The sequence below is a fragment of the Zootoca vivipara genome, chromosome 2, assembly GCF_965207765.1.
Source record: "Zootoca vivipara chromosome 2, rZooViv2.hap1.1, whole genome shotgun sequence".
Taxonomy (NCBI): Eukaryota; Metazoa; Chordata; class Lepidosauria; order Squamata; family Lacertidae; genus Zootoca; species Zootoca vivipara.
The window spans coordinates 32937713-32964174 of record NC_142584.1 but is presented as its reverse complement, the minus strand read 5'-3'; the positions used below and the strand labels follow the sequence as shown (position 1 = coordinate 32964174).

At 42.5% G+C, this 26462-nt stretch overlaps 1 protein-coding gene across 5 annotated transcripts; it reads left to right on the top strand.

Annotated features, from left to right (window-relative positions):
* The first annotated feature begins 1199 nt into the window (after nucleotides 1-1199).
* Nucleotides 1200-25372, top strand: PRPSAP1 (phosphoribosyl pyrophosphate synthetase associated protein 1). 5 transcript variants are annotated; one of them, XM_035104542.3, is made up of 11 exons: nucleotides 1200-1388; nucleotides 2684-2795; nucleotides 5661-5713; nucleotides 6903-6969; nucleotides 10484-10656; nucleotides 13359-13474; nucleotides 14528-14583; nucleotides 16170-16315; nucleotides 18796-18866; nucleotides 19823-19969; nucleotides 21829-25372. In XM_035104542.3, the coding sequence occupies exons 2-11, from the start codon at nucleotides 2713-2715 to the stop codon at nucleotides 21985-21987; spliced, it is 1071 nt and encodes a 356-aa protein (XP_034960433.1). In that variant the 5' UTR covers nucleotides 1200-1388; nucleotides 2684-2712; the 3' UTR covers nucleotides 21988-25372. The 5 variants fall into 5 exon arrangements, with proteins under 5 accessions (XP_034960433.1, XP_088517718.1, XP_088517719.1 ...); XM_088661592.1 differs by having other exon boundaries at nucleotides 1221-1381; XM_088661593.1 differs by lacking the exon at nucleotides 1200-1388 and adding an exon at nucleotides 1514-1554.
* The last annotated feature ends 1090 nt before the right edge of the window (nucleotides 25373-26462 follow it).

Sequence of the window (26462 nt, the reverse complement as noted above, 5' to 3'; positions counted from 1 at the left end):
TCAATGTAGTCTCCTTCTGAAAAGAATAGATTAAGAGTTGCTGTTCGGGTCTTTTATTGAACAGTTGTTATGGTGAGGGCCCTGAGGGGCCCTTCTACAGGAACGTGGGTGGCACTGTGGTCTACACCACTGAGCCTCCTGGGCTTGCTGATCAGGGAAGCTTGGCAGTTCAAATCCACGTGACAGAGTGAGCTCCCATTGCTGTTCCAAGCTTCTGCCAACCTAGCTGTTCGAAAGCAAAGCAAGGCAAGTAGACAAATAGGTACCGCTGCGGTGGGAAGGTAAATGGCGTTTCCATGCACTCTGGCTTCCGTCATGGTGTTCCGTTGTGCCAGAAGCAGGTTTTGGAGGAAGAGAAATAAGTTAAAGCAGAAACAGTGCTAGATTGTTCTGTTATAAGGGGAAAAACCTGCTCTTTTTCCCTTATGGGGTACCCAAGAGCCCCTATAGTCCTTTTGTAGGTTCCGTCAGTAGGAGAAAACAACAGAACAACCAGAGAATATTGAGAAGCAAAGCAGCTAGTAAGCCTGATCTTTAACTGTTGCAACAGGGTGCTCCCCCACAAGCAGGAGAAAGACCCAGAGCCATGCGCACAAGCCCTTATACTGTATAGGCATTTTAAATTGCCCGCCCTGGAGTGCAAGACCACCCCCAGAAAAATCATACATACATACAGAAGTTCAGTATGTGGTGAGCCAGCCCTGCCGATTCTGTTAACTGGGGCCCTGGACTTCTTCCTCCAAGTATTCCTATTATATATTGATTTATACCCCAGACTTTTTCATTTGATGGGACTCAAGGCAGCTTAGCCGGAATAGCAGACCCTTCCCTTCTACAGTATACTCTTTGCCAGTTTAAACGAACAACTCCCTCTCGCCTCCAGGTTTTGTATCAAGTAATTCCCTCGCTATCTCTTGAAATCTTATATTGCAATCTATGCATGTACAGTATTCTCTGGCGTAAATTCCACTGAGTTCAAGTTCCACATGGGTCTTCTTATTCCTACGTAAGTAAGCGCAGGACTGCAGCCTCAGAGGCTGAAGCGTAAACGACCGACCAAAGCATCCTTTTCTCTGCACTCCTCCTCCTCTGTCGCTTTCTGCTCGCGACCTCTCCGGCCCTACTCGACAATGGCTCCGCCCACTTCCTTTGAAGGCGAGAGGAGACTTATTCTAGAACTTCCCACTCGGCCGTTTTTCGGACACTCCCCCTCCCTCCACGAAGCAGCCATCTTTGTTTCGGGAAAACTCTTCACGGTCTTAAGGAAGAGGTGAAACGCTTCCCAGCTAAGTGGCACTGGGATTTCTTTTCTTTTTCTCCCCCCCCCTTTTAAGACAGTCAACCGAAACATCCCCGCGTAAGCAGCGGAGGGAACTGAAGGGTAAGTGGTGAGTATATTGAGCACGCTCTTCCCTCCTGCCCTCACTCAACATGTCTGCGTGACACCGGCGAGGACTGCAAATCTTTTCCTCAACAGCCGGGCGGGCGGGAGAGAGGGAGAGAGGGAGGGGGGAAGAGGCCTTGCTTGCGGAAAATGGCCGCCGAGAGCAGAAGGTGGCGCTCTAGGGCGGCGTCTCTATGACCGGGCATGGAGTTGACTCTTCGCTTGGGTTGGGGGGCTGGAGAGCGAGCGGGCCCGAAAGAGTCCCGACGAGGAAGGGACCAGTAGCTGCAAGAGAGACGACCGTGTGGGCGCCTAAGCCGCAGCGGTGCCTGGAACTGCCCTCCTCCTGCATCTTTAACTGCCTCGCAGTTCTGCTAAATCCGCCCTCCTCTCACTCCCCCACCCATTCTCCTCGTTACTCCATTCCCCGCCTCATCCCTCACAGCCCCACTCCCCTCATTTTTAGACCCCCAACCTCCCCCCGCCCTGCTTCCCCCCGGTCCTTCCAGCTGCCCACCCCAGCCTAGTCTCCTCTGGGTGGCCTGAGAGGGTCTGATCCTTCTGCACCCAGACTTCATCGTTTTCCATATTCCACCCAACCGACCCCCACCCCCTTTCAAAATCCGCTTCTCCTTATTCCGTCTCGCAGCTCCACGCCTCTGATTCCCTTTCATTCCTCCACCTTTTTTTAATTGATAATATCATTGTAAGGTGTTCTTTAAGCAGTGGTGTTCCCTGCTTCCTCTGCCCCATATCTCGCAGGAAGACGTTGCCCTGCCTACTTCCAGTGCAACTTTTCTCTGGTGTTGGCCGCGTGTGTGGCCAAGCCCTCTCCGCCACTACTCCTGTTGTCTTGAGAAACCCTCTTTCCCGAGTCTGCCTACCCCACCTTTCTTCTTGTATGTAAACAAGTTTCGTTGCTTGTACTCCTTGTTGCCCTTCCTCTCATTTTCTGCATTGCATACTTACTTTGCTTTTAAATTTCAACCCTCACACTAAGCTTTCTGCATGCTAGTTTTTAGGGGCTTGACCTGCTTATGCAAATAGTATCTCCATTTCTATATGTAGTATTTTAAGGGGACGTGTAAAGACCAGTAACACTGATCTGACTTTTTGGGCTTCTTAACTTCTTTGAAATACTCCTTTTCTGGTTATAATAATTGGGTTGGGGAAGATCTTGCTTGTAAACTGCTTTCTTCCCCCACCCCACCCCAACCTGATCTGGTAGTTTGAGGCTGAAGAGGAGGATGCCAAGGAAATTGCTGTTACCTTATAGATCTGTGTTTTCTCACCCTCGAGCTCCAAGGGGTTTGCATGGTTCCTTGGCAATGAACGCAGCCAGAAGTGGCTACCGGGTCTTCTCGGCAAACTCCACAGCAGCCTGCACAGAGCTGGCGAAGAAAATCACTGAGTGAGTGTCTCACGTTTTTATGCATCTTGTTCTCCTATATTCATGAGTTGCAATTAAACAGTATATGAACTGGAAAGTAAGCCATCTTTCCTAAAATAGGCTTTTTGCCACATGCCTGAGTTTACATACCGTATTTCACTTCAGCCTACTTCAAGAATGCATGACCCACCCAAGTGCTTAGCATTACTTTCTTTTCATTTTAAAACATTGGGGCTTTAAGCGACAATTGAATCAGGTTTAAATATTTTAAATTGAGTTTTACTGAGCCTTTTGTAAAGTAAGCATTCATGGTGTATTATAAACAATGTGTGCACATTTGTTGATTCCATTTGTTGCTTTATTAAAGAGAGTTTGTAGTTTTCAACTGTTTTATGTGGTATATCCATATTTTATTTGGGAATCTTGACAGCTTTTCTTCTTAGAACACTTAGAACTACCTTATCTCCTATAGGTTGGAGAATCTAAAACTGAAACAAAATAATAATTACCCTTTTGTTCGTGGGTCTGCAACATTTGTCTGGTATTGGTGGACTGCCAAAATCTGTTCTTGCATCAACCCTGTCTCCCTGACTTGGGAGAGGGGTGTTGCCTTGTGTCTGATGTTGGTCTGAATTTTGCTGACAGTTGGAAGGAGTAAGGAGGGTCTCTGCTTTGGAGTGCTTCTTACGTTTAGCAATACAGTATTAACATAATAGATTTACTGGAACAGGCCTGTGGCCCATCTAGTTCAGCATCCTCTTATCACAGTGGCCAACTAGAAGCCCATAAGAAGAACATGAGCACAACAACACTCTCCCCTTCTGTGGTTTCCAGCAACTGGTATTCAGAAGCAGATTGCCTCTGACTGTGGAGGCAAAGTAGTCATTGTGACTACAGGGGCAAGCCTCTGCTTCTGAAGCCATGCACAAATTGGGAAACAAATATTTGTTGGGCATCACAAATGCCAGAATAAGAAATATACCCATTACTGGTGAAAGCATTTGTGGTCCCGTTTCTGCCAAACAAGCATTAGTTCAATCCAAAAGATGGTATCCTGCTGTGGCAACCCATTTGCACAGCTGAAATCTGCTTGTGTGGTGGAACTTCCCCTTCTCTCTCCTCCCCCCCCCAATCCTCCCAAATCTGCTCTGGGTGGTTGGGGAACCCTGTGGAGCAGGTGGACACCTGCTAAGATGGGTGTGACAGGGAGGTGAGGAAAAGGAATTCCGTTACATTCACTGGCACAACATTGGAGATCTCCCAAAGAAGTTGGGCAAACCCCTTTGGTTAGTCCAGTTACCATCTCAAGGGTACTTCTAGTGAAAAAAGAGACATTCATTCTGTGTTGCTGTTGTTACTTTCAGGATAACTGTGCTCCATATCGGTAACCTTTTAAACAGCAGTAACGCATAATTGAGTTAGCCTCTTATTCTATATTTATAATAATAATCTCTTTACTGTATACTTTTTGAAACTGAAAAACTGACAACCTGGAAAGCTTATGAACCTTAACCTTCTATTTTGGATTTGTCCAAGGCTCAGAAATGTGTGCTCATGCTTTTCCCCATCTCACAAAGGTTTAGGATCAATATGTCCCACAAAGGCTATGAAAAAGAAACCATAAAGCTGATTAAAGGGGTAGCCTTCTAATGTGTTGTGTAAAATATCAAAAACAAATAAGAAAACTGGCTTTTGGTTTGATGTTCATGTTTCAACAAATCTCTGATTATAATATCTTGAAGCATAAATAGCTTTTCAGTGTAACTTGAAAGAGCCTGTGAAGTTGAAATGTGCTATATTGAGTAACTGCTTATCTTGTAAATAATGCATACACGTTTGCTAAAATATTTGCTTAGTGATGGCTTCTAATTAATAGCTGCTTCTTTAAAAAAAAATTAAGACATATATACCAGTAAGTTGTCCTTCATCTCTTGATCCTAGGGAGAGTTACAACATAACAAAATAAAAAGTAGGAATAAAAATTCCAGCACACCAATAGCAGCAACAGAACATCCCATAAATGCCCAAGCAAACAGATGGATTATAACCTGGTTCTGCCCTTGTCAGCAATGTTGGCATTAATAGTACAGTGGTACCTCGGTTTACAAACACAATTGGTTCCGGAAGTCTGTACTTAACCTGAAGCGTACTTAACCTGAAGCAAACTTTCCCATTGAAAGTAATGGAAAGTGGATTAATCCGTTCCAGACGGGTCCGCGGAGTACTTAAACTGAAAATACTCAAACCGAGGCGTACTTAAACCGAGGTATGACTGTACTTCTAGAAGGAAAGCATTCCATAATTGGGATAGCACCACCAATAAGATCTTATCCCTTGTCACCATCTGATGAACTTCCCCCGCTGGTGGGACAGCGAGAAGATATCTAATACATTTTTTAGCTGTATACCTTAGTATCTCTCTTTGTTCCTAGAATTTTTTAGCCACCAGTTTCCCCCAATTAAATTTCTAATGCCAGAATTATGTAAGATCCAATATCCTAGGAAGAGTTAGACCAGGTTATGCAGACTGAAATGCTTTTCAGCCCCTTCTTTTTAATGGGAAATTTGCTTTAGGAACCCTTCAGCCCTGGCTTTAGTTTTAAAATTCTACTTAAACTAGCTTTACGGTAAAACTCGGGGTAGATATCCTAAGCCACTTGGATATGTGTGGGTGTTTGCTCTTGCTATAATGAAAGTTGCTTCAGGAGTCTTGTTCTGATCAACAAGCAGGGTTGAAATTTTATTGTGACAGGCAGTTTGCCAGTAAGCCCTGTCTTTTAGTGCTGAGTTTAGATTTGCTGTTCTGGAATTGCATAGTGAGAAATCCTATGTTAGTAAGCTATTGTTGAGAATCTAAATCTTGAATCTCTATGTGTCTCTTTCTAGGCGACTTGGTGCTGAGCTCGGAAAAGCTGTGGTATATCAGGAAACCAATGGAGGCAAGTCAAGCTTTTCTTCTAGACTAGAGCATCTACTGAAGAACAGACTATAGATATTCCAAAATTGGGGAAAAAATCCCATGGGGAAAATTATCAATTTTTTATGTCTCAAGGCCATTTTCCCAATGACTATTCTCCTATTTTCAGAACCCAGAGATGAGCCCTTTGATTTTCTAGCTGTTTCCACAACACTTAAATAAAATTGCTAAGACTTGTTTGTCAATGACTGAGTGAGTCTCTGACAAACCTATTCAATATGGGTATTAAAGACTTAATGTGCTTTTGTTTACCCTTGCAAAAACAACTGTTTTTTTTAATTATAGTTTATACCCCACCTTTCCTCTAAGGAGCTCTAGGTGGCAAAAATTACCCCCCACAACACATTTTAGCATTCCTGGAATTACATTTGTACTGCTGTGGAGTGATAATTGGGTTCAGATTCCACCACTTGTACCTAGTTTTGTGACCTTGGCCAAGTCCCTTGCCCCTATCTTGCCTATTACCGTGTTTTCAGCTTTGGCCAACCAAATGTCTCTGGGAGGCTAATGAGCAGGGCATGAGGACAACAGTGTTTCCCTGTTTGCCCCCAGCACCTGCTTTTCAAAAAGATATACTGCCTTTCAACATGGATGATTAACTTTGTTCTTTCAGCTGATGAGGAGGGGCATCCATTGGCAGAGCTTAGGTGGAATGGTTTGGAAGAGTTTTGGACAAGTGACGCTGATGGACGGTGGTGGGGATGGCTTGGCAGAGTAGGACTTGCAGTCCTCCCACCTCTTTGGATGCACAAGTAATCCCTTCCCTCGCTCACCACATCTAAACCGCATGTCCCTGTCCACTGATCACAACACGGATCTTCCTCCAGCCAGCTTTAAATTGTGAACTGCGTTAGAATGCAACATGAACCCTAGAAAGGCTAAAAGAAAAAAAGAAAGTTTAAAAACACCGTAATACATCGGGCAGGCTCAAGCTATCAGACCATCTCTAAAGATCCATTATCTCAAATACACACTTGGAAAACATTTTAATACTTTAATTTTGTGAAGTCTTTATACTGGTCTACAACTGTAATAAAGTTGTTGTTAAGTCTTTAAACCCACCCTCCCCATTCCAGCCATGCTGCTTATACGTAGGTATTACCAGGCTAATTTGCTAGGATTATTTTCAAATATCTGTGCTTCCTTTACAGAAACAAGGGTTGAAATAAAAGAATCCGTTCGAGGTCAGGATGTGTTCATTATTCAGACAATACCCAGGTAAGGGTTTGTGGGGGTTTTGTGTGTGTGCCTTTGTGTGGATTGTATTCTGAATTTTATAAACCCACATCCTTGGATATGTGGGAACTCTGGTTGAGTGGATTTGTTCTGGAGTCTTTCCTCTCTATTTATATGTGTAAATATACTCCTGCCATCCCTACTACCCATTCACCATCATTAACAAGAGAGCCTATGATGTTATTAACGCTAGTTAATCTTTTACACCAACCTTGTGGACTTTAAATCCGACACCTTAATGTGGCACTTAAAAGTGACAGTAAATGAAACCCGATTCAATTCCTCAGTCTGCAAAGCTGTCCTGAAGACTGTATTAGTTACTCTTCTATTTCCTTGCAATTTTGGGATGCTGTTCTCTATTTTTTAAGGCTCTATTTTTTTTAAGGCTCCTTTAACTAGATTAATCTTTATAGCAGAACTCTATTATAAAATGCCTCTTGCCAGTAATGTGCCTGCTTAATAGCCTTTAGTGCTGTTTATTTTTATTTTTTATTTTTAACTTTCACAATTCAATCTTTATTATTTTTAAAAATATACATTTATATAACATTTTATACAACACTCTGTTTTTGTTTGTAACAAAAAGGAAAATGATGGCAACTGAAGCAAAGATACTTTGTATACCTCACAATACACATGACACTACAATTTATTGGGGGGGGAGAAAGAAAGAAAGAAAGAAAGGGGGGAGAAAATGTAGCTGAGGTTTTTAAAAAAGACTTCCAAACATTCTCATTGTATGTTATCTGTTTCTTTTGCAATACTGTACCTATTAAATTAATCTTTGATTTACTTGGAAATATTGCAGCCAGTCTGTCAGATATTCCTTAATTTCTTCATATTATTTTTAGGGTTGTCTCTTCCTGTTTTTCTTCTAGTATTACTCGGTATGTGGCCCATACCCCCTCCATGTTCTTTTTCTTAACTGCCATAGCTTCTGTCGGCGAGGTCCACAGAGGTATTTTTGGTTCCAATATTTCTTTATATTTTATCCAGATCTTATATAATGATTTCTTTATTAGATGATTCAGGAAACCCCTGTGGACCTTCAACTTCTAACGAATTAGATAGCATGCCACCCATATCGATTATCATATCCCTTTAGTGCTGTTTAGTTACAACGTATCTGCCCAGGAGCTCCCTGCCTTTCTGGCTGTGTGCTTTAGCTTCAAAAAATGATTCCTATGTTGCCTGGGATTTAGTTTTATCCTTTCCCCATGTGGAGTGCATCAGCTGCCACTCTTTATCTGCCGTGCAGACAACCTGCCCTGGTCAACTTTGGGAGAAAGGGCAGGATAGAAATTTAATCAATAATAATATCCAAGGAGCAGCAAGGGCAGTTCATCGGTGCTGTTTAAGTTTGTGGTGTTGGGAAGGTCTGAATTGCAGCAAAGCTGCGACTCAACAGTTCTGATGTATATGTATAAGGCACCCTTTCAAATCAGTTTATAAAAGCAGTTTTCCTTCTTCCTGCCTCCCAAATATGGTGTAGCTTGCTTGCCTGCACATATCTAGGTTAGTAGCTTGGGGTGCAGAAATAGCCTTAAAGAATTAAAAAAAGAACCATTCTGTTCTAGTTCGCACAAACTTCTCTGTCTGGTAAGAGCTTAATGCCCCAGATGATGAGGCGAGTTATGGGGCTGGGATGATGGCTCTTGAACCAGCACTGCAGTAGATGTGAATGGTGAGAAAGAATAGATAGGAGTAACATAGTTGGTATCCTACCATGTACCATATTTACTCAAACATAATGGGCACCTTTTTTTGGCCAAATTACATCACAAAAATTAGGGTGCTCATTAGATTTGATGGCAGATTTACATTCCCCAGCAAATACTGTTTTTATTTCAAAGTTTTGAAAATCGAGTCACGCTTTAGATTCAGTGGTGCATTAGATTCGTGTAAGTACAGTATATCTATGATGCAGGAAAGACCTTGTGTTCTTTCTCTCTCCCGCTCCCCATTTTTTCTGCCTTGAGACTTCTGAACAATTTTAACCTAGACCTATTTCCTTAACATGTAAATGTGCCTGAAGCATTGGGGCTGTTGTTTTCATACTTGGTCATTATGAATCTTAGTTCAAAATCATAAGCATAGGTTGATAGCTTGTGAAATGCATAGTCCTAGTAAACAATGACTGTCCTTCCTTAGCCTCTGCCACCTTAAGCCACAGAAGGGGGAAATTGTGCACTGTTAACTTTTTGTCTTAATTGCTTGGGGGATGGAGTGGTTTTATGTAATTCTTGGCTACTTCCTTGATGGTGAACAAAGCTTTTTTTGTGTATATAAACAGTGCAGTTTGGTGGAGATAGGAGGCAGAACAAACCAATTTGGAGAACGTTGGCAAATGTGTGAAGATAAATGGGGGTTTAATTTTCCAAGGGAAAGCTTACAGTGGAAGAAATGAGAGCAGCTGGCTAAAACACAGACTTAATCACTCACATGTCTTGGAGAGCCAAAAGACTCCTAAGGGTATCATCACAGATGATCAGGAAAGACTGTGGTCCAAATCTGGTGGAACGCCAAGTGCAGATGAAAGAAGGGTTGCAGTTTGAATGTTCACTGTGCTTCACAGCGTGTGCTTCTAGAGTGCTTCCAGGTCCAGGTCCCTAATACCTTCAGCAAGTGATTAGGCATGTTTAGGCCTTTTCACCTTCTGCCAATACTGTTTAGCTCCCTGTTGCAAAAGGCTATTGCTAACACCCCCACACCCCCACACACAAACACATTCTTTTTGAAATTGGTGATCAATGGGTCTGTCAGGCACTATGTATAAAGGAAAAAGGTATAGCTCGTGCAAAAGAACTTTTGATACATGTTGACATGGGTGAACATTAACACTGCCACAGATGCCACAATACCCTGTATTTGGAAGGAACTGATCTTTTAGTGCAGTGGTTTTCAACCAGTGTGCCGTGACACCCTGGGGTGCCTTGAATGATGGTCAGCTCCCTCCTCTGATGCCCTCTCACACCTTTGCCTTACAAAGGCTTCCACAGCTGTTTGTTGCAGCAACCCTGGCTACAGGCTCTGCAGGAGACATGCATTTTAATCTGACTTTCAGTTTATCATTGATTTTAATTATTTGGTTAAATGTTAAAATAGTTGCGTTTAACTGAGTTTTTATGGATCATGTCATTTTTGTAAACTGCTCTGAGGTTGTTTGCAAAGAAATTCAAGCTGTATTTTATGGAATAAAGAAATAAGATTAGTAACGGTGCACAAGCTGTTGACTGGGCAGTGTCTCCGCCATTTCTGATATTTGCATTCAGAAACCCCTGGCAAGTTTCTGCAAAACCCCAGAGATTCTGTGAATACTACTTTGAAAACTTTTAGGTTAGGTTAAAAAAATGAATTTGTTTGCTGTGGTCTAAGAAATGATTTTTAAAAATCTGGTCACATTATTTTGGCTGACACGGTTTTCTTCTTAGAAGAAGCTGTTTCTAGAATTTGATTGGCAGATGGATTACTAATTAATATTTTTGAACAATTTCAGAGATGTGAACACTGCGGTGATGGAACTATTAATCATGGCTTATGCACTGAGGACATCCTGTGCCAAAAATATCATTGGGGTAATTCCCTACTTCCCCTACAGCAAACAAAGCAAGATGAGGAAGAGAGGCTCTATAGTCTGCAAACTCCTTGCTTCCATGTTGGCCAAAGCAGGTGAGTGAGCTGACCAGAAGCAGCAAGATTTTACCTCCCACAGTAGATCTGATCCTGAAGAAGTGAGTGGCTGTTTTTGCAGAGAGACCTTCCTGCTATAAGAATACATTTCTTTTTTGCAGAAAGAACAGCCAAAAATAATCCTAAAACAAGCCACATATTTGGGATAGCATTTGTAATACAGTGGTACCTCGGTTTACGAACACCTCGGTTTACGAACTTTCGGTTTACGAACTATCCTAACCCGGAAGTTAGTAAACCGAGGTGCCGGAGGTCTACTGAGCGTCCGATGCCTTCGGGGAGGCCGGGCCTTCGCTCCGATGCCTCCTGGAGGCCCGCAGCGAAGGCCCGGCCTCCCCGAAGGCATCGGAGCGAAGGCCAAACCTCCCCAAAGGCATCGGAGCGTCGGATACCTTCGGGGAGGCTGGGCTTCGCTCCGATGCCTCTGCGGAGGCCGGAGAGCGTTTCCGCGACTGGGCTGCAGCCGCGAAAGCGGTCCCCGGCCTCCGCAAAGGCATCAGAGCAAAGCCCCAGCCTCCGGAAGGCATTGGAGCCGGGACTTCGCTCCGATGCCTTTGCAGAGGCCGGTGACCGCTTTCGTGGCTCCCCGGCCTCCGGAAGGCATCGGAGCGGCTTCGCTACGATGCCTCTGCGGAGGCCGGGGAGCACTTTCGCGACTCTCCCCGGCCTCCGCAAAGGCATCGGAGCGAAGTCCCGGCTCCGATGCCTTCCGGAGGCCGGGGAGCGTTTCCGCGACTGGGCTGTACAGCCGCGAAAGCGGTCCCCGGCAACCGGAAGCCAGGGACCGCTTTCGCAGCTGCACAGCCCAGTCGCGAAAGTGCTCCCCGGCCTCCGCAAAGGCATCGGAGCGACTTCGCTCCGATGTCTTTGCGGAGGCCGGGGAGCACTTTCGCGACGCTCCCCAGCCTCCGGAAGGCATCTGAGCCGGGACTTCGCTCCGATGCCTTCCAGAGGCCGGGGAGCGTTTCCGCGACTGGGCTGTGCAGCCGCGAAAGCGGCCCCGGCTTCCGGTAGCTGGGGACTGCTTTCGCGGCTGCACAGCCCAGTCGCAGAAACGCTCCCCGGCCTCCGGAAGGCATCGGAGCCGGGACTTCGCTCCGATGCCTTTGCGGAGGCCGGGGACCGCCTCCGCAAAGGCATCGGAGCGAAGTCCCAGCTCCGATGCCTTCCGGAGGCTGGGGCTTTGCTCCGATATCTTTGCGGAGGCCGGGGACCGCTTTCGCGGCTGCAGCCCAGTCGCGGAAACGCTCCCCAGCCTCCGCGAAGGCATCGGAGCAAAGCGGTTAATCCGTTCTAGGGGGTGTTTTTCCTCGTCTAGAACGGATTAATCAACTTCCCATTACTTTCAATGGGAAAGTTCACTTCGGTTTACGAACACTTCGGTTTATGAACAGACTTCTGGAACCAATTGTGTTCGTAAACCGAGGTTCCACTGTACTAAGAGTGATTTCTATTCAGAAGAAAGTAGAAATAGCTACCCTCAAACTAGTAGTTTGATTTTATATAATAGAACTATATAATAGAACAAGAAACTCATTTGGTGCCCTTGAAACAGTGGTTGAATTTCACCACACCTTTCTCACAGGGTATTTGTTAGGATAAAATAGAGGGTAAAAACATATATGTGTGTGTTTTTTCTTAGACGAAGGGTGAAATAGAAATGGTATCCTTAAAATTCCTGGCTTTGCTCACTGTGGATAGGAAACCAGACCTCTGAGAGACATAAGTTTGCAAAGGCTGGAGCAGCAAAGGTGACTACTAAAGTAACAAAGTTCACAGGAGGACTCTTGTCTGGGGCCTACTGAACCTTGGATGAAACCCTGTCTGGCTCTCTTTTTTTAATGCCTTGTTCTAAATATTGCACAAAAACGTTGGCATAAAGCTGTGGTTTTTTAGTCTTGTATTTGCTCTACGTGTTACTACTGTTCCAGTGCCAAAGTCTATTGTGAGTCAACATCCGGTACATCTAAGGTTCAATGGTCGCTGTAACCTATAATGCAGAAACGTGTGCAGCAATCATCATGATGGGTTACCCAAACCCAAGAGATCAGTTACCTGTTAGGAGTAAAATTTGTGAATGAGATTCTTTAAACCAGTGTTTGTCAAATTATGTGATGTGGTGGACTGGCAAGCCCTGTCCTCCTCACCATGTGCCAGGGACTGGTGCCATATTTAGTTCCTGAAGCATCCTGCCCAACCTTGGCTGTGATGGAGCCACCATGGACTGGCAGCCAATGACTAGTGAGGCAGCACTGGTCTGCAGACTACCTCCATGCTACCTGGTACTTCAATGTGACTGATACCTTACCACATTTCTTCAGTGAGTTTAATGGACTAACCTTTTTTGTGTGTGCCTGTGGGTCACATTCAACCTTTGCTAAACCCCAGGGTGGAAGTGGCCAAAAGGGAGCTGGTTACCTCGCATACACACAGACATTGCACATGTTCCCTCTCTTCAGCTGATCCATTCATCTGCATTAGGCCACTGGGCAGTGGGGTGGGGAAGGAAAGAAGTTTACACCATTTCACCCACCTCAGCACCATGTCCGCTTTATTTTCTTTCCCCCATCAGCTATTGCTATCAGATTTAGTGAGGTCTTGCTAGGGTGGGTGGGTGTGCATCAGGCCCCTAGGCTGGCAGTTAGCACACTGGTGTAATATATGTTCTTTCTTTTTTCTAGGCTTAACACACATCATCACTATGGATCTTCATCAAAAAGAAATCCAGGGATTTTTTAGCTTTCCTGTTGATAACCTGAGGGCTTCCCCTTTCTTGCTTCAGTATATACAAGAAGAGGTGAAGTTATTTTGATCCATCAATAGTTATAATCTCAGCTTGATTAGAACTCTGTTTAGTATTGGTCATTTTTAGACTTGTATATTGCTTATGCTTGCTATAGGCAACTAATCGTACCTACGGGACCGCCTCTCCCGGTATGACCCACAGAGGACATTACGGTCCACAAATAATAACATATTGGAGATCCCGAGTCACAAGGTGGCTAGGCTGGCCTCGACCAGGACCAGGGCCTTCTCAGTACTGGCCCCGACCTGGTGGAACGCTCTGTCCCAGGAGACTAGGGCCCTGCGGGATTTGTCATCTTTTCGTAGGGCCTGCAAGACAGAGCTGTTTCGTTTGGCCTTCGGACTGACGCAGTCTGACCCCACGGTTACCCTCCCCTAAGGTTTTATTTATAATGGTTTTATCTTATTCGTAGATTTTTAATTTTAAAATTGAATTTTAACATTGTATTATTCTGTTGTTTTAACTGAATTGTTTCTTTTATATTTGTGTTGATATTATTTGTTGTTAGCCGCCCTGAGCCCGGTCTTGACTGGGAAGGGCGGGGTATAAATAAAAATTATTATTATTTATTATTATATAATCTTTGCTGTTAAAGGGGATCCCACTAATGTATCTTAGCAGCCTCCTTGCTAAAAGTGCAAGTTGCTTGGCATGTTGGGAAGCGTTTGCTGATAGCTTGGTTAATGCTGGAGGTAATTTTCTTCATAGATTTTCTTCTGACTTTGCCTCTGCTTGTGGTGGTTGTTAATGAATCCATGGCTTCATGTTTTAGTGTGCCTCTGAGCTAAGGCTAGTCAAAAATATATATGGATGGGGTCTAGTTACTTAAACATCCTGCAGCAATGAAAGTAAAAACTGTGTAGAACTATTTAAAAGCCAATTTTAGTTGAATGTCTCCCAGTGTTTTGAGAATGATGATAGCATTGCTCTCAGCTGTCACCCTATGTAACAAAAGAGCAATTTTATTTATTTTAAAAAACCTAATTCATTCTGTGTCAGAGCTTAACTGCTTTAAAGTCTCACCATGGTTTCAATGTGCTCCAGATTCCTGATTACAGAAATGCAGTAATTGTAGCAAAGAGTCCTGATGCTGCTAAGAGGTAAATACAGTTTAATTTTGACGTGAATAAACCCTACAAAATCAGCTTGTACAGGCAATGTTTCAGGATGCCTTAGTGCTAGAGATTAAGTGGTTGATATGTGAGGAATTGGGAAAAGAGAATCAAAAGGTGATTGGTTTTTGTTTTCTCTCTTGCTGGAGAAAGTGACAGGCTCTGCTAAGAAACAGTTTCTTTTTATCAGAAGTATAGCAAGGAGATGCACCAAGAACTTTTGGGAGATGCTGAAATGCTCATCTTCATATTCTTCTACTGCACACCTTAAAACACCAGCAAGAAACCCTAAAATAGATTTTAAATATATATGATAAATTCATCCACCTCTGTGCTGTGAAACGTTCATCTGTGGAAGGGTGGTGTGGGAAGAGATCTTCTGAATACAATTTAATAGGCATGAACCTGGGACAATTTTTTAATAATAGGATGGCCACTGGAAAACTGCATCAATGTGGCAGATACAGTGTTTAAAAGATGCATAGCCCAATGCATTTCTGGTCCACCACCTATATATGGAGAGCTTTATTCAGTGTCTAGCTCAAGAGCAACTGACATGTCTCCCTTGGTTTTCCTGAATTGAAGTGGTAATTCTCTCTTTATAAAAATCCGAAAGGAGTGACAGTTGATGCAACTGCAGCATCTTCAACCTGTTTGGACCTGGTCCATGCACAGTCTTCACCCCTTCCCATATTTGTTTACCATTTGATAACTTAGCTGTATTACTCTATCAGAATCAGAATTCTGGTGTGGCCCTATAGACCATCTGAAGGAAATCAAGAATGTATGCGAACTGCTTAGGGGTTTTTCTTAACTTTTTTTTTAAGGCTTCGGATCAGTCCATCCATGCCAATAGAAAAAACAGTTTGTGTGTACTGATTCTTGTTCAATTACATCAGCTTCCAGTGAATACCAATACAAATATTTTTGAACCTTTGGAGACACTGTTTTTGAAATTCTTTTGAACAGTTAATCACTTTGAGACATTTTCCTCTTTTCCCTTTTGAGTGGAATGCAAAGTAATGCTAAGGAGATCACTCCCATCACCACAAGAATTTCTGCTTTCCAGATGGAATGGTCTCCCCTCTCCTCCTGCATGCTGTTCTGGAGGGATTTTCCAACCTTCCAGGGCTGATCGGGGGGGGGGGGGGCGACCCTCATTATGTTAGCGGTACTGTACTTGTTGCCCTGGCTTCCGCCAGCACAACTATTTAGATTAATCCAGACCTAGGTTATATCTTCAGTTCAACATTTGAAGTTATTACAGAGACAGAGGAGAGGAGCATCATGTTTTGGAAGTGTTTGACACACTTCCAAAATAAATAGCATCTGCTTTTCATATTAAAGTGGCAGAAGATGGTTGTGCATGAAGTCTATTTTGTTAAAAGGAAATTGAAAAACAATAGTGAAAAGCAACATTCTTAAGCATAAACTACGTATAGTTAGTTGAAAAAGCAAACTCCTTTTCCAGGCTGAATCCTGTTTAAATGAAGCACATGGAAGTGAGCTAAAGCAGGGGACTTTTCAAAGGTTAATGTATTTCACCCCACTAAAATCTTGTTGCTTTTATGTAGGGCCCAGTCTTATGCGGAGCGACTACGGCTAGGACTAGCGGTCATCCATGGGGAGGCTCAGTGCACAGAGCAAGACATGGATGATGGACGCCACTCTCCTCCAACAGTAAAAAATACTACTCTGCACACTGGTCTGGAGCTACCCTGTATGTTGTTGCATTTTTCTTTACTTTTATTTTTCTTTGTTTTGATGTGCAAGGCATTTCAATGTAAGAGCCATCTGAGTTCTCTGCTGAGGAAACAAACTCTGCACACATAATAAATTGTAGCTATCTAAAGGGAGATAAGGAACCAAGCAAAATTAAGTTGTTTTTAAATCAGAGGTCATGCACACATTCAGGAATAATCTGCAATCAGATTTTTAACGGCAACACCAGAAGTCTCCCCCCTTAAAAAAAAAAAGCATTCTAAAATGAAAACTGGGTGATTTGTGATTTGTGTGTGAAAGGACTGGTCCTGAAAACCTGGGCTGAGCATGTGCTCAAATAGGGTTGCCATATTTCAAAAAGTGAAACCCTTAATAAGTTTCACCACCACCCCTCCTCCTCCCCTCTTCTTCCCCAACCTTATACTGAATACAAGACTAATGTCTCATATAACATGTAACTGATCTGTAGAAAAGACTTTACAACCTGAAAAAAGAGACAATGCACCTACTTTTGTAAACCAAGAAAATCTTAAATAAAAATTATTTTTTTAAAAAGTAGATATGTAAATGTATGGGCATCTGGGACAGAGCCCATGGGCTGTGTATTGTTAGGTACAACCTTGCCTCTCGCCTCTATTGGATGTATGCATGGAGGGGGGCATTTGAACAACCCTCTTGCAGCCTGCGCTCAGTCACCTGCAACACTTTCTGGCCAAGCAAAGTTCTGAATCCTTGTGCCCAACGTTCATACTAGATGCTTCTCCCACCTACAATTATGCCCCCCCAATACTTCATCAAGGCAGCCCCTATCAAGCTTTTCCTGACTTTTCTTTAATAACTAGCACATTGTTGCTTGATCAAAGAAAAATGGCAACACCTTGGCAATAGAGGCAGAATTTCATTGGTTGCATCACATGATGTATTTGAATGAGCTCTTACTACTGTAGACCTGCTGTTTGCATTTTGAAAAAGCTACAAAGAGCTTTCTTTATACCAGTGGTTGCAATCTTTTCACTCGGAACCCTGGCATTTTTAAAAAACAGCAATGTTGAGTTCACTCCATTCATATGAAGCCAGCATGGCTGGGCTTTTAAACTAAAGTCAGTCGATTTCTACATTCAACAAAAATATTTACTTACTATTTTGAGACAAGCCAGGGGAAAGGAAAGTAGCCATGTTGATTCTGGGATTTATCCTACCTCCTATTAGAGCAATGTGAGCCCCACCACCGCCTTAAACATTAGGTGAACAAAGGCCTGTTTTTTCTCCTTCAGAGATAATTGTCAAGTAAAAGAGAATATTTCTCAAAACTGTCTGCACGCTTGACTACTGTTCCATTAATTTAAAACAAAGTGCACAGTTTAATACTTCAGAAGAAATGGGTGAACTGCTACCATTACTGGTCTCATGACTTCCATTACAATAAAGAGCTGAAATAAATTGCAAATGCTTCTTTCTGTTCACCTGATAATCTGATACTGTTGTGAAATGGCATTTATCAGTAAATAGTGCTGAATTTCTATTTAGCTTAGCTCAGTGTCCTCCTGAGTGGCAATATCTGCCTGGTTCCCTTCATGTAACCAAATCTCTATTCTTAGATGTCGATTTAAGCTGGAAGCCACAAATAACCCTTTGAGTATTAGCATAGTTTTTCTACCAAGAGACTTTTATTATTACCTGAACAAAATTAATTCTAAATTTGCACTAAAATTAAAATGCTTAATTCTTAAACAGAGTTAGTTTTTGAAAAAATAAAAACACTGAGTAAGTCCCAGTGAACACTTACTGTACTTGACACAGCAAATACGATTATTCTTTTCCTCCTGCCTTCAACATAGGAAAGCCATTTCCTTAACACCTCAGTGTAATGTTAAGGACTGCCATTGAAGGACTACCATCAAGATTACATTACTGCAAAAATACAGGGTATGATAGTATGCAATGCTGAATTGTTGGACATTACAAAATCGGTTCATTTACCAAATGCCAGGATTACTTTGGTCAACTTCTTCATACTATTTGGCACCTACTCCTAAATGCCTTAGTCTATGTATTTTATTCCCCTCCCTGAATTTCCCCCCTATCATTACAATAGTTTCTCTTCATTTTTAGACAACCAGGTTAGCTTGTGTTGAACACATTTTAGATTTTAAATACAAAGATACCTACTGACATATATGCTGACACTTGCAAATAATTTGAGGGGTATCTAAAGATGATCCTTTAAAGGGTGGCTGAAATCAGTGCTGTGAGACATAATTTTTGTGCATCAACACAGTTCATTCAGAATTGCTTAAATGTGACAAGGTATGTTTGTGTTCAATAATAATAACAGCTGCTATTTGAACTGTCTTTCATTTAAGTGAAACAAAATGTCCAGTATGAGGTCTCTGCAGTATCAGATTTACAAAGCATGAAAGAGGAATATGCATATTACAATGAAGCTGTGATTCTGATGTTGGGTTTTTTATTCCTTAGTTATGATGGCCAAAGAGAAACCACCAATAACAGTAGTTGGAGATGTTGGAGGTAGAATCGCCATCATTGTGGTAAGGAACTAAAAGGCCATGAAGACGAATGGGATTTTTTCCTAGGTTTCATTACATCTCAAATATTTATGCATGGATGCAGGAACACTAAACAGTCACATTGTATTGTCTAGTTTCACTTTTTTCTACCTAATTAAATGAGGATGCTGTCCTCCAATATTAAATGCCCTTATGAGGCTGTGGTATAGATTCCTGTTAGTTTTCTATCTGGAAAGAAAATCCAACTCTGATAGACAGTGACATCTCGCTGCGCGAAGCTTTCGGGTTCATTGCTAACCTCCTGGACAAAAGTCTGGGTACAGTAGCCTTTCCATTTGGAGGGATGATTGTTTTAAGATGCAAGACTAGACATCCTGAATATCCAAGCTTGCATAGTGTGCATGTTGCCACTGTGTCATAGAACCCCATATGAACAAGCTTTTCGGAACCTCCTACCCAAAGGTCCCTATTCTGATTTCTCAAACAGTCAACAAATTGTGCCAAACCAGTACATTTTGTGTAGTCTGTGTGACTAGCTTCCTAGTGCCTGCCTTTTCACAAGACACTTCTTGAGTTTGTAACGAGCAGCATGGACAGCTGCATTCTGAGAGAGAGCTAACTAAAGCCATTTTTATATTTTCAAATATATCTTTGCCAAAAGAAGCATTTTTCATGTATATTTTCAAAACAGCACTCCTTCATAAATCTTTGGAAAGTTTGTGCCTGGCATGTGCTCATCATAGGAACTCAGCCCTGTCCAGGAAGCAGACTCATTCCATGCTGGTATAAATACCTGCTACTGAAATACTTATTGACAATGTACCAAAAGTTCATATGTAACTTTAGGTTAGACACTGAAGCATCTTCAAATTATTCCAGATTTGCCAAAGTGGTTATGTACGGCTTGTGGGACTGTGGAGCAGTGTGTGCTTGCTAATAACCTCCAGATTTTAACTGGGATTTGTTTTGCTTCTCAGGATGACATCATTGATGATGTGGAAAGCTTCGTGGCAGCTGCAGAAATCCTGAAAGAGCGTGGTGCTTATAAGATCTTCATCATGGCAACTCATGGGCTTTTGTCTGCTGATGCTCCACGTCTAATTGAAGAGTCATCAATTGATGAGGCAAGTCTTGGTATATTGCTCTATGGGCAAGATCCCCTCTTATTTGTGTATTAGTGTTGTTTTAAATAGCAAATGATGGATTTAGCTTGATCAATAAGTTGACAGATTTGTATACAGAGTAGAAGAGTGTTGCACACATTGAATATATAAACACACAACATTAGTTGGCTTCTGCTTGAATCTAGCTGTTGCTGGACTAGGATTCCCATCAGCCCCACGCAGAATGATCCATTTTCAGGAATGACAGGAATTGTAGTACAACAACATCTTGAGGACCACAGGTTACCCCACTGCCCTGCTGCAGCATATTTTTTTTAGCAGATGGTATGGTAAACTAACTTGAGTTAGAGTTTTGCTGAGATTGAGACCAAATGCTACTGGTTCATTACTCCAGGAAAAAGAATGGCTGGCTTAAACAAGAACCTCATAAACAGGGATTCCCATTCTCCCACTGCTATAGTTCAGCACTTAAAAGTTTTCTGACTACGGAAACACAGAGCTGTGCTGCCTGTCTCAGTAATCTCATACTTCAGACCGAAACATTTTTCCCACCATGAGGAATGCTGTGCTGTAGTGCCTCCTTGTCTTATCGCTTAAGAAAGGATGAAGCATTGTGGAAACTTGAAGCTGCAACGATGTGGCTGCATTTTTCCAAGCAGCAAAATGCAGCAGATTGCTACAGTGGCAATGCTTGTGCATTTTGTCTTCTGGCCTAGAGGTTTACAGTCGAGAGCCATTAACACAGTGCCCATCTATGCAAAACATAGTTAAGTTGTACTCAGATTACACCTACTGAAATTAATGGACCTAACTTAGCCACTCATTTCAGTGGGTCTACTCTGAGTAAAACTTAGTTGAACACCACTCAAGATGCTTTCCCCATGATCAGATATCATGGGAAATTGTAGGTCTAAGTGTCTTTATAGGATTTTAGCACTATTTAAATAAAACTGCAGCTGTACTGCTAGATTTGTCTTAAATCCTAAGTCCATGGGTAGGCAAACTAAGGCCCAGGGGCCGGATCCGGCCCAATCGCCTTCTAAATCTGGCCCGCAGATGGTCCAGGAATCAGTGTGTTTTTACATGAGAAGAATGTGTCCTTGTAAAATGCATCTCTGGGTTATTTGTGGGGCCTGTTTGGTGTTTTTACATGAGTAGAATATGTGATTTTATTTAAAATGCATCTCTGGGTTATTTGTGAGGCATAGGAATTTGTTCATTTCCCCCAAAAAAATCTAGTCTGGGCCCCCCACAAGGTCTGAGGGGCAGTGGACCGACCCCCTGCTGAAAAAGTTTGCTGACCCCTTAGGCAGACAAGCATTGAATGCCCCAGCCACCTTTGGTCCAGGTGAAGTGTTGCTTTTTCAGTGAGTGGGTGCTGCTGAGCTTATTACTTGACACTTCATACTAGGACTAGTGGTTCAGCTTGCTTGCTCAGTCACAACTCACTCCTTTCTCCGGCCCATCTGTTTATCTCAAGCATTTCAGGCAGCAGCAGCTGCTTCTGAGGAGCAGAGGTGCCAGGTGTTGCTTTCAGCCGCCTCTCCTGTGCTCCTTACTACCAGCTGCCCTCTTTCTCTTGCAGCTTTATAGTTTTCTTTGTGGTTCTTGCAATAATTATATTAATGGCACCTCCAACTATTGTGGGACATCAAATGCAAATACCTTACACAATCTCAAAACTTTGGCTGCAACCTCTATTTCCATTAAGGAATCTAAATGCAAATGCACACTGTGTGTGTTTGGTGACCCATCAAGGAACTTCTGGTTTGATTTTATTTTTTAAAAGTTAGATTCTGTGAATTATGTTTCAGACACATTTCTAAATTTAATCTTTTTACTTCCCTGTGCACTGCTAGGTGGTGGTAACCAATACAGTTCCTCATGAAGTGCAGAAACTGCAGTGTCCCAAGATAAAGACTGTGGATATCAGTTTGATCCTCTCTGAAGCCATCCGCCGAATCCACAATGGGGAATCCATGGCTTACCTCTTCCGCAACATTACCATGGATGATTAGATTTCTCTTTATCATTCCCACATCTTCATTCCTTAAATAGAAGGGAGAAAAGGAAATATGCATGAAACGGCAGTGCCATAAAGTTGATGCTATTTGGGGGGGGGCATTATTATGGGTCTGGGTGTCAAGGGACTGGTGCCATGTGACCCAGGTATTTGAATTTCACTGGCCAACAGTCCTCAGAGCCAGCTAGATCAGGGTGCAAATAGGCATTGCAGTCTGTTTAAAAAACTGATACTAGTGGTGGCCTTCTGTTCTTGTTCAGCAAATCTTGTGTATTCAAAGAGGGCAATTGCTTACAGAGATTTGACTTCATAAATTCTCTAGTCATGCATGTCTTCAAGCTGTTTGGAAGGAGGTATGATTCTTCTTGCACTGCTGGAATGTGCAATGCCCTCTTACTGCCTTTGGAGTCATTCTTAATATCATGGATGCAGCAGAGCTTCCTCTTGTGAAATCATCTACACATAGATACATTTTATTGCAGTCTAGGTAATTTGATCAGCAATAACATAGCTATCTATTAACATATAGGATGATTCTGCCTGCTGCCCAGTGCAGTGTTTCTTAAAACATTTTACTGAGAAGGTATGCAAATTCAAATCTGTTTGAGACAGTCCCATTATATGGCAGCCTCCAGCTAACAGTGAAATTGCCTACCCCTTGTGCTGTGTTGTTCTAGGGCGCTAGTGTTTGATCTGTAAGACTCCTGCAACTGTCTAGCATAACCTTTTCTAACTTTGTACCTTTCAGTTGTTGAGGTCCAATGACTCCCAGCCTCCCTGATCATTGAGCCATGCTGGTTGGGGCTGATGAAGCTGTAGTCCAGAAACATCTGGAGGGCCATAAGTTCCCCATTCCTGATCTAAGCAATAAAACTCTTGGTCATTAGTAAGAATGAATAGCATACTTATATGACAAATTAACAACCTCTTTAAGGTCTGCCAAGTAACAAAACTCTCCCTTCAAGACAGTTCACAAAATCAGCTAGTGTTAATGGTATTTACTCCGATAACTGATTAAAAGCAGGAATGTTGCATTTGCCAACTACTGGAGGCTGTCGTTCCACTCTGACTGGGCAATTGGGGTGAGAGATGACTAGGTGCAAGCCGGAGTCACTGCTTGCCTGCCTGGTGGTTGCTACTCAAAAGCCCACTCAGTGTTACTAGCTATCATAGAGATGGAGAAAAGGGAAGCAAGCCTGATGCTGTACTGATCTGGCAGTTCCCTTTGAGGGAGCCCCTGGAACATGACCCAGACCTTTGCAGTGGCTCTGACTGATCCAATCCATCTAGCCCTACTTCCCTGCTTTGGGCCCAGTTGTTCCCTTACATTTTCTAGGACCAGACCCAAATTTTTTTAACAGCTCAGCTGAAGGAAGATTTAGATCAAGGTAGCTTTTTCCTTATCACGGGTGGTAATGTAACAGGAGAAAAACTGCACCTGGTGAAATATTTATTCCTGAGAGTGGACTTAAAGGGATTGAAGGTCTAAGAAACTACACCTCTGGCCATTGTTCTTCTCAGCTTCCAACCCTCCCACCCTCCCCAGCCACCTTGTTATTTTAACAACTCAAATCACCATGTGAGGGGTTTTCCCCAAGTCCCACTTTATCAACTCCACCAGCTCTTTGCTTTATTCTACGATTGAACCTGTAGTAAACCTTCCTCTCGGCTCACTGCCCCTCAGCTTCCTACTGAGAGTGGCTCTAACCATTACAGGCTCCTTCTACAGTGTAATGACTAAAGCAGTGGAGGTGTGTGAATTCCAGATACTCACTGCCACTGTGGACATGAGGCACCAGAAGCTTAGAAAGAGGATGTGCGACTCATCCTTTTAGTACGCTTTGTAGCAGCCAAACCACCTAGGTCCTTGGCTCATAACAGCTCTTCTTATCTCAGCCTCTTGCATAGGACCTTTTCCCAGTCAAACCGAAGACAGATACTATATACTATGTTCTGTTCTGGAAATTTCATGTCTCAAGCTGTTGCCTGGCCTGCGCATTGGGCTTGCTTTCAATAAGTCAGCTTTCATTACCTCAGCAGTTAGAACACAAATTAACACTCCATGGTGTCATAGCAGCTCAGCCAATTGCTGTCAGAGGTTTTACTACCATGGAGTATGTTTTTATTTGTTTACTGCATTACAATATAGATTATACAGGAGCAGCCAACAGATGTTGCTAGAATAGCTGCAATGGGTGGGGGTTGGTGTCCAGCAACTTATTGAGTGTATCCCGTTGGCTACACCTGGATTATAATATCTTGAGAGTGTGGTCAAATACTTGCATTGAAAGATGAGAAAACAAAAACCTGCTATGGACTAAACAATCCATTTGTTAACTAATTATCAACAGCTACATTCTAAGAGTTACAATTCTAAGAGTTGTTGCGCCAAACCATAAACGGTCCCAATAGCCATGGCAGCAGGATGCTAAAACAGAAACATTTCACCAAACATACAAGCAGATATTCTGGCACACCCAGGCACGGTTTAAGTGCCTTAAGGGTGAAATGGCAATTCTAATCCACACTAGAGGTTGTAAGAACAGAGCCCAAGCATACAGTATCTTCCAGACTGATAAAAATGGAAACAACTTGTAATGTTGAAACTCTCCCTTAATAGCCTGAGTTATCAAAAACACAGGCGAGGCTTTCAAAAGTACCATGCAGAGTGTCTTCTCTACTTATCTTTGGGGGGGGGTGTTGTCCTTCACCTTTCCCCGACATATTTTCCCTCCAACTCAAGCACATTTTAAAATGTATATCATCCCATATTAAATTACAGACAAGAAGACTGCAAGTCCAAGACAGGCTTTTAACTGTTCAGCAAGTAATGTTTCCTCCACTTATGTATGCAAAAATGCACACAACTACCTTACTACCTAGGTATGTACATCTTGTTGAGATGCTGTCTTTTAAAAGCCCTCCCAGATGGCTTTAAACATAAGCAATACCTTGGGATAGGCTTACTATGAATGCTGAGCATTAGAGCAAAGTTACTATCGTCCATTGCTGTGATTTTTATGAACTTGGATTCAAAATTGTCTGAGAAACTTCTAATGTTAACAGAACATAGTTTTAAAGTATTAGCAGCATTGTGTAAAGTTGTGGGTAAAGTCCCAAACATCATGAGGTCTCCTTTGCTCTCAAGCGGTTCAAATATTCATGATGGATTTCTGTTACCAGTTTTACAACGATGAAAACCACCTATATTCATGTTGGAGGGTTAAAATGTTCATCTGTGCATTATCATACTGCTTTGTTTGAACACTATATTGGTCCTTAATGTTCTAAGCAATTTGGCAGAGACAATCGATATGTCAAGACCCTGGACTGCAACAAGAGGGATGGTGGATGAGGATTAAAGTGATGTAAAAGTGTTACACGTGGCATTTGAATTTTGTTTCTGTCCACACTAATCCTAGAGGTTTTTCTTTACATATTCCAGTTGTTGTAGCATTTTCCTTTTAGTCTTGTAGGTTTTAGAAAGAAAGCCCATAACCTCTCCTGTTCCATCACCTCCAGCTCCTGGGGAAGACTTGAAGAGGTTATTTTTGCTAATTAAGTTAGAGCTTTTGGAGGGAGCCGGCTTTTGGTTTTTAATGGGAAATCACTTCTTTTTCAGATATTTAGAATATTTTTTCCATATGCATTACTTAGGTTTTTTAACTGCTTTGACATTTCAACATTTATCCCCCTCATTCTCATTTTGCTCTGTTTTGCTTTTTTTCATGCTTCTTTTTAATTAGGGTGACAGGGTGATGCAACAAACCCACTTACTAGTGAAGACAGTTGCAACCTCCATCTCAAGTGAATTGCCCGCCTCCTCAAGCTGAAGCTATTGGAGAAGGGGGTATAATTTATACCTCAGCTTTCTGAAATTCTAAGACAAAAGAAGTTCTGTCATGCCATACCATGCAATTGGTCACAAAACAGCACACAGAACATGATCCAAATTTCACAGAGGAGGCAAACCATGGGGCCACACACAACTGAGAAATGGGCAAATGTCTGGTAGCCTTCTTGCGTGATCAGAAAAAACATGCTTCCATTGCATTTTATCTATTTCAAATTTGATTATGTTTACAACCATGAAGAGTCTTATCTTAACCTGTTTAGAGGATAAATATGCTGTGATTGTCGCTCTGTTTCCCTTGAAACAACAACCACACAACAGAATCGGTGTATAGTTTAGCACATAGTCTCCAACACAGGGAAGATGTGTCAATTATACAAAGCAAGTCAGTGCAAGTTATTTTAAGTGCGGTTCAGAGCTGTCAAAATAAGAGTAGAATTTTGCCACTTGCTGTGGACTGCATCTCTGATGCAAAACAAAAAGAAACCCTAGATACTTCAGAAAGAACCTTGGTGTACTTCGGTCCAGTATACCTGAAGGAGCACCTCCACCCCCATCATTCTGCCTGGACACTGAGGTCCAGTGCCGAGGGCCTTCTGGCGGTTCCCTCGCTTCAA